This window comes from Magnolia sinica, chromosome 4 (assembly GCF_029962835.1).
Source record: "Magnolia sinica isolate HGM2019 chromosome 4, MsV1, whole genome shotgun sequence".
Classification (NCBI taxonomy): domain Eukaryota; kingdom Viridiplantae; phylum Streptophyta; class Magnoliopsida; order Magnoliales; family Magnoliaceae; genus Magnolia; species Magnolia sinica.
Genome location: NC_080576.1, coordinates 111603589 through 111612176, shown reverse-complemented (window position 1 = coordinate 111612176; position 8588 = coordinate 111603589). Strand labels below are relative to the sequence as shown.

At 41.3% G+C, this 8588-nt stretch overlaps 1 protein-coding gene across 2 annotated transcripts; it reads right to left on the bottom strand.

Moving 5' to 3' along the window:
• Positions 1-12: 12 nt before the first annotated feature.
• On the bottom strand, positions 13-7800 carry LOC131243833 (NADPH-dependent aldo-keto reductase, chloroplastic-like). Of its 2 annotated transcripts, none has more exons than XM_058243429.1 (8): positions 7475-7800; positions 7005-7140; positions 4665-4715; positions 2717-2793; positions 2094-2181; positions 1402-1677; positions 646-891; positions 13-352 (listed from the first exon to the last, which is right to left on the bottom strand). In XM_058243429.1, exons 2-8 carry the CDS (start codon positions 7125-7127, stop codon positions 266-268), a joined length of 948 nt encoding a protein of 315 aa, XP_058099412.1. In that variant the 5' UTR covers positions 7128-7140; positions 7475-7800; the 3' UTR covers positions 13-265. The 2 variants fall into 2 exon arrangements, with proteins under 2 accessions (XP_058099412.1, XP_058099411.1); XM_058243428.1 differs by having other exon boundaries at positions 7005-7130; positions 7475-7799.
• Between the last annotated feature and the right edge of the window lie 788 nt (positions 7801-8588).

Genomic DNA, 8588 nt, shown 5'->3' with positions numbered 1-8588 from the left:
GAACAGACCAAGTAACAAACCTTCCTACTCAATATATGATAATCATGATTAGTATAATTGATTTGGTGTGATTTATTCAACAAAACATACATAGGCCAGCAGGCAGAGATCAATAGTTTCTTGAGAAATTCTTAATTTCAAAGAATTGTCTATATGGAGGATAACAAAACAAATCACTTGTTACAAATCCAAATCCACCTTCATTATACTCCGTATCACCTTTTGAGAGGGAGAGGGAGAGGGAGAGGGAGGAAGAAGTAGCATATCATATCTCACCGTCCCAAAGTTCTTCAAGGCTTTTGTAAGGACTACGTGTTTCATGGGTTGCGAACTCTCCACGGAGGAGCCTTGCCTGCACGTCAAAACAATATTTTGATAAAAGCTTTTTCCTACCCCCTAAGCATACATGCTAAGTAACTAAGTATGTAGCCCCATGCATCAAGTGTCTTGATGGACCCATTCCATACAGGTGGGTCCCATGGTCTGAAAAAATCTAGATCATTAATCTCATGGCACAATCAGGGATTATGAATGTCCCAAGAATCTCCTAGATTAGACCCATTTCATCCATGTCTGTGTTTACAGACTAGCTTTACGTATGCATGCATTCATGTGAGAAGGTCCATCCATCAGCTGGTGTTTTACCTGTGGTATCGAGGAGAGGCTTGAGAAGAGATCCTGAGGGATGCACCAGTCGAACAGATTGATGTTTTCATTGATTCTAGATTCCGTCGTGCTCTTCGGGAGGACGCTGTGCCCACTCTGGATTCCCCAACGGAGAGCGACTTGAGCAGGTGACTTGTTGAGCTTGTTCGCAACGGCAATTAGGGTTGGGTCCTTCAATGTCTCACCTTTGATCCAAGATCCTGGAGATCCTAACGGTGAATATGCCTGCCCAATGATTTGTAATAGTGGGAGACTGTAAACAGACTACTTTCTTTCTATACTCTACTAAAACAAACAACACCATGCTCATTCTAGAAATTCATAGGAAGATAGTAGTAGGAAGCATTTTAGGAATTTATGTTGGATTTTTTGGGTTATTATAAAAAGGCTTGCTAAGCACACGTGTGGGGAACCCTAACCATACATCAATACGGGATTCGTGTGCCAGATCTGAGCTTTCCATCTGGTTGGAAACAATGCTTGGATCTTCTGGGTAGGCCACTGTATAATCGATGGTTAAAGACAAATTTTCAGGCTACGGTCTTGGGCCACCTTATATTAGATTGGCACGATTTTAGACTAGAAAGATCAGATAGTGTGGCCCACCTGATGGAAAATACAGCTAAGTACTACAAAAAAAATGTTACGGTCTTACAGATTTGCAATTTCAGGTGAAGGACATATTGGTAAATTCGAGAAAGTAGGGAGAGTGGGCGACGAGTGCAGTAAACATACGGTTAGATGGACGTTCGTGGATTGGCAAAAGTTGTGGAGGCCAGGTTGCTGCCATCCAGGGTGGCATTCCACCTGATTGACAGCTGGCGGCACCTTAGCATATGTCAACATGTCCTGTAGCTTCTTCGTTGAGAAATTGCTCACACCGATCGCACGTGCCTGTCCCGATGCAAACAAGCCCTCCATCGCTGTCCACGTGTCCGGAAGACATAGGGGGAGCATCGATTCTGGATCCCACCCTCGTGAGCCGGGTTTCGACCTGAATGGCCAATGGATCTGCGCCACATGTGAGATGGTTCCCATAGTATCATATCATGTGTTTGGAATATAAACTTTGATACTCTAGCACAGTGTGATGGTTCATACACATGCACTCAGATGCTGTGAACGTGGAATAGATGTAACTAAAATCAACCCGTCCAAGTTGTGGGCCCCGATTTAGATGGGTCATAAATCAAAGGTTGAGCTGAACTGATGTCTCAACAGGCTGATTGGTATACATCTACTGCACGGTTTAATCGACCGGTGTCGACCAGTCATTATGAGCTATCTATGGTGGGTCCCAGTATTTGGATGGTTTAGATTGAGTTGCCACTTGTAGAATTTCAGAGGGCAGCTGTAGAGAAACCATCATACTATGAATGGTGCGCAGTACGCACCCCTAGCTAGGAGTGGAATAAAAGCATACGCACTAGATACAAATCAACATGGTCAAGTTGCAAGTCTTCTAATGTCTTGCTAAGTGCCTTTGAGACATCCTCTGGTGAGTGGTCACTACACCTGCAATTTAAAGATTTCAATCAAGGTTTTTTTAAATTGGTCTACCAAGTACAGTATTGTACGGATGATATCCAAGCTGTCCATCGATGCGGCCCAGTATCGATACGGATGATATCCAAGCTGTCCATCAGATGCATCCCATCACACTAGCCCCAAGTCTCAAAAGTGGGCCACATCAATGGGAACTGTTTGGTGGGGGACGCCTGATCTTGGTTTGTGTGGGGCCCAACATGCTGTGTGTACAGAATCTGGGCCACTCAACCACTTATTCTAGGATGGATGAAGGGTGTAGTGAAAAATCAGGCCATATTGTAACTCAGGTGGACTCTGGTGGAATAAAGGGTGGGCATTCCCTCTTAACTATCTGAAAATCATCAGTAATTAGGCGTGAGGATTAGCTTTACCAATGAAGAATGGCCCACCACCATAATAAGAGGTAGTCCCCATGTATGACAACAAATGAATGAGATGAGACGGTCCATGCACCATCTGTCTGTCTCATTCATTAAAAGAAGAAAGAAAGAAGAAAAGGTACCACAGCTTGGATGTAATCCACATTTCACTCCGTTTAACTACACCATTAGAAAATAGCTGCTTCAAAGCTGCCCCAACCTGCAACAATGCCAAAACAGTAACTTCTTCCCTCAAGAAAATTCTCTACAGTAGACCATATAGTCTATGAACATGGCATGGCATCTGCATTACAAATGGCATAATGGTAAGCCAGATCAACCGTCCAACTTGTAGGCCCCACTAGTAAAGATTAAGGTTAGTCTATTCAGATGTAGGGAAGGCGTTTTTCCATCTACTTATCTCGGCTTTTCTCTATGTATAGACTAGGCAGCTAAACATTTATAGGATAAAGTAATTGAGAGATTTGAAAGGAACTTATCTCAATGAAAGAGTAGACATTTATGATTAGAGGAGAGGTTAACCCTACTCAAGTTAGAAATGTCGAATCTACTGATTTACTTCATGTCATTATTCAAATGTCTAGACTCGGTTTTGGTCTGATTGGAAAGAATTAGGCATGATTCACTTTTGAAGGGAGCAGAGGAAAAAGTAAAGTTTCATCTTATGAAGTAGGAGGATGTTTGTTAGCCATGGGATCAAGAAGGGGCCAGGCTGAGAAGTTCGAAAGTAGTAAATGTAGTCTCATTGGGAAAATGGTTTGGAGTGGAAGAGGATAATTTATGGGGGGAGGTGGTGGGTAGGAAGTATGGTATTGAAGGGGGTGGACTTGATCCTCGTTGTTGTATTGGTCTTCTTGGCTTTGGAAATCGGTAGCTTCAGTAAGTAAGAAGCAAGGTGTGGGAAGGGGTTAGTTTTTCTCTAGATAATGGACTAAAGATTAGATTTTAGGATGATATATGGGTAGGGGAGCAGAAATTAGGTGAAGTTTTCCCAAGGTTAGCAAGGTTGTTGATGAGTGCGGAAATATTGGTTGCAAGTTGTTTTATTTTACAAGGTAAGGAGGTTATTCGGGTCCCACCTTGTAAAAGGAACTTAGATGATGAAGTGTTGAAGTTATTTTCCAAGGTGAGGCCAGTGTTATCAGAATTGGACTCGATGGTGTGGTTAAAAGAGAAGTGGGGAAATTTTTCGGTTAAATCTTTTTTCAAGACGCTCTGTGGTGAAGGGGCTAGTGTTGGGGTTAGTCTGTCCACTTTTGTTTGATGCTATGGAGCAACCCCAAAGGTGGCTGCTTTAGCATGGTTTGTGGGATGTAAAAAAGTGCTTACAGTTGATAAGTGATAACCTTCGCAAAAGGAATGTGATTCTACAAAAATGTACATGTAATGTGCTTCCAAAACGAGGAAACGGTGGTCACTCATCATTCATTGTGCATTTGCACGGCAACTGCAGGAAAACTTCTTCAATCTGTTTGGAGTAATGTGGATACAGCCAAACTCCATTGATCAATCTTCAGGATGTGGCATGGAGGCGTCTCAAGTAAGTCAGGGTCCAAACTTTCACTCCTAAGTCTTCTTGCAGGGATTTGCTTTTTATGGCGGGAAAGAAATAACTAGTGTTTTAGGAATCAGGCGAGGCGAGTTGTAGAGGCCTTCAGCAGGGCAAAGCTGCATGTGAAAGAATGGTCAATCACATTGAAGCTTATTGATCATTTTTGCAGTAATTGGCTTGAGCTATAGTAGTTTTTCTATTTGCTCTTGTAAATTTGTATATTATGGCAGCAGCCTTTCTTTTTAAATAAAATGTTACTCAGTGTTCTAAAAGAAGAAGAAGAAAAAAAAAACTGAAGGGATTTGCCTATTGACGTGATGGTCATACTCATCCAGTTGGTATGTGATTTTGGGTTGGGTCACATTCATAGTAGGGCCCACAATTTCGATGATCTGGATTTACTGCATATTATGCAACGTGTGGCCAATGTGTGCTAGAGCATGATCCACTATGCTCAACCAAGTATTATATAATTGTAAAGATATGGATTAAAAAAGAAAAGAAAAACTAGGTTTTACCTCTTTTTCATTGTCATACACTCTGGCACAATCTATGTGTCTATAACCAGCCTGCACAATCATCCAACCACTGAGAAAAATTACCAAAATTTTAATAGAATAATAACACCATCATGGACTAGACTGACATTTTTGCCAACAAATTTCTGTAGAAGATGAACAAATTCTGGAGTCTTCACTAGCCAAAATCTTGGAATCTACGGCATGGTAGAAACTATAGAACCACAATGACTTTACAAGGGTCAAGATAAATGGTTTAGATTGAATAATTTCATCTGGTCTACATCCACACATTCCAAGCAAGGGCATCAATACACAGAAACGGGAGGTGTTAGATATGCTTCTCCACCCATACACGTGTACGGTCTCTACTTTACGGGATTTAGTGTAATGAAAATGTTAGCTCTTGATTATAGATTGTAGTTCAAGATAAATAAATAAATAAACACTAAGGAAAGGAATATATAGAAAGAAAATGTAAAATACAAGACCAAATATGAAGGAATAAACTAAAAACGCCAAGTAGGAGTTGTGTGAGAGGGTAATAAAATAAAAATCCAAAGCATGGATGTATAAAAGGGAAAATATAACAATGCAATGGTAATATATGTTGTGGGATCAACTGTTGATGTAGATGGAAGAACTTCAACACACCTCTATGATAGAGAAGATCGAATCTCTCAAATCTTCAACTCTACCATATGAAAGATTATAGATTCGATGAAGGGCCTTGATTAGAGATATGAGCAAGAGAAGAAGGAACTTACACTCTAATAAGAAAAGTTGACAGTGTTCGTAGATCTCCACCTATTCTTGGTCCTTTTCATAAGGAATGGTATAGCTATGGTCTAGAGAAGAAGGGAATGTGGGAACTTGGGAAAAGGACCTAAGGGCCTTTTTGGGGGTAGAAATAGAGGAGAGATCTGTTTAGAGTTGAGGTTAATATTGAGTTGGTTATTTGATATAAGTGGGGGTTAAATATGCACATGACCCCTTTTTATTGGCCCTTAAGTATTGGGAGCACATGGAAATTTCTTAAGGTATGCCTAGTAATTTGTAGAAACTTAATGTGTGAATAGTTAATGCTAGGGCATTTTCACATTGAGCTCTGAGTGGGGTTGCCTGTGGGATGCAAGGGTACACTCAGGGTGGGCGGCCCGAGTGAGGCGGTACACATGTGATTTGGGGCCCACGGGGGGGGGGGTTCGGCCAAGGTCCTAACCCATGCGATGTGGGGCTGGGCTATGAGATAAATGGATTAATTCGTCATGCTCTATCGGTTCGAGCTTTTAGAGCAAGTGGTTAATTGTCCTGCACCACATTGGATTGTTCACCCTGTTCTACTCTGAAAATCAAGAAGAATTGTGAACTTTGTTAGGCTCATATGACCATCAAATATATTTTTTTGGGTGTATGGCCCATCCACATAGGCCCAAATAAATGGATAGTCCAAATCTAATAAAGGTGTGCCGGGTGTACTAACAAACTAATTGAATTGGATGGAAATAGGTGTACCAAAATGCAATTTGAATAGACACCGTATTTCAGTTATTATCAAACTAATCATTATTTGCAAAACATAAAGGGACATTTCGATCGGAGTAAATGGAGGTAAATGGGGGGAATTGGGAGTGAATGGAGGTATGTGGCATTTGAAGAGTATTTGAATGGGAGTAAAATGTATGAAAATGAAATGAAATGTGAGTAAATGGGCCTATAAATGAAATCCTCTCTCTCAAAGAGAGGATTTACAAGTAAATTGAGTGAAATGCCTTTTCTAGCTCCCTTGGAGAGTTGCACCAGTAAACAAAGGTGCCACTATGCATTTGTCCACCATATACGTTGCATGCTAATGATACTCTGAAACAATCCAATTATTGGCTACATAACTATAATCACACTAATAGAATTATCTAAGCTGTCCAAAGGTTGTTCATCTAAATGGATGGTTAAAAAATGTTGGCCAGTTGCTTGTTTGTGATCCTTGCGTTTGTGGACCACCAGAGGCTCGAAATTTTCTCTTTTTTGGCCAAAGTATATATTTCAATGGGCTTATGACAATCATCCCTTTAAATATCAAATACATACACTAAAATATTAAAGCTGATTCGAGATATCACATATGTTCCTGTGAATATATTGGAAAAATCCAAATCTTCTATTTGCTCCCATCTAAACAGAGTATTTGGATTTCAAATGCATTCCATTTACTCTCATCCAAACACAATTGAGTAAGCAATTGCTCCCAATTCATTTACTTCCAATTCCATTTCCCATTTACCTCCATTTACAAGCTCCCAAAAGAGCCCTAGATGGATTGAAACAAAATCATGCAATTACCTTAACGGCGGCAATGACGGCATCACCAACCACACCCGGTGGGGCTTTCCAAGTCCCCAATCCGATGGACGGCATCTTCGCACCCGTGTTTAGTTCAAAATAATGCGGCCCAAAATCCATCATAGCCTAAACAAAACTGGCACCACTCAACAAATAATCTTATACAATAATTAAAAAGCTAAAACTATAACTAAAATAACCCTCTTTGCTTAAAATTGCCTTTCAATCTATCAGTCGGCACTCATCGGAGAATGTGCTCAATGATCCAGGCCGCCACTTCTTGGATGGACCACTGGAAAGAATCAAGATTCATCGGACCGTCCAAACCATGTAATCTGTTTAATAGACTATGTAGAGTACTAAGAGGTGGACGTTCCGATTTGGGTTTTGGGCAATGTCATATCGAAGAGGTGGCCATCCTAATGGACGGCTTGGATCAATGAAAAAGGTGGTGAAGATTAGCAAATTACCGAAAGTTATTGTGTCTGGGGCTCTCCTGAGTCGTGAGAATTGCTTCGTTCATGTGAGAGAGAAAGAGAGAATGGATGTTATGATGTGGAAAATCCTCCAAGCAGGGACCCTTTTTTTAGCTTCGAAATCGGCGTATGACCTGTTCCTCGCCGAGTTTTTGACAATTTCCCGCGAGAAGTCCGCCGCGGCGAGTGAATAATATGAGCCGCGGATCTTCAAAGCCACGCCTAGAAATTTCGAAAAGATCGGAAGACCGCCCTTTGTCGGAAGTCAACCAAATTGCCCTCCGGTTGACAGAAAATTACGAAATTCCACCAATTCCAAGAAAACAGAAACCCTAAAAAGCCATGCCAGTGTTGAAAAGATACTCCGCGAACTACTGAAAGGAAATCTATAATCATTGGGACCCGGTTTGGCTAGTGATCGGTGCTATGTGAACCCCAGTATGATGACGGTTTGGCTAGTGATCGGTGCTATGTGAACCCCAGTATGATGTATGTGTTTTATCCAAGCCGTCCATATACTTTGAAAGATAATTTTAGGGCTTGATCCCAAAAATCAGTAGATCTAAATCTCAGTTGGACCACACCATGGGAAAACAGTTGTGATTGAATATCCACCATTAAAAACTTCCGAGGGCCCACTGTAATGGTTATTTGACATCTAACTTGTTGATTAGGTCATACAGACTTGGATGAAGGGAAAAAATATATATCAGCTTGATCCAAAACTTTTGTGGCCCCCAAGAAGTTTTTAATGGTGAGCGTTCAATCAACACTGTGCGGTCCACTTGAGACTTGGATCAACGTCGTTTTTGGGATCATACCATAAAATGATCTGGAAGAATGGGTGGACGGCATGGATGAAACAATCACATCATGGTGGGACCCACAGAGCACCGGCCACTAGCTATATTGGCTAGTGGCAGTGTGAGTTGCCGATCCGCTTCCATTCGGCCGTTGGACAGGTGGACGAAGTAAGACCCAATTCAGAAAGGAAGCCCCACCCTGGATAACGGTCCTTTTTCAGTCAACGTGATCCTAACCGTTGAAAAAATGGACGTCTTGATTGTTCCGAACAGCCTCACTCATACCCTGCTGACAGACTACAAAT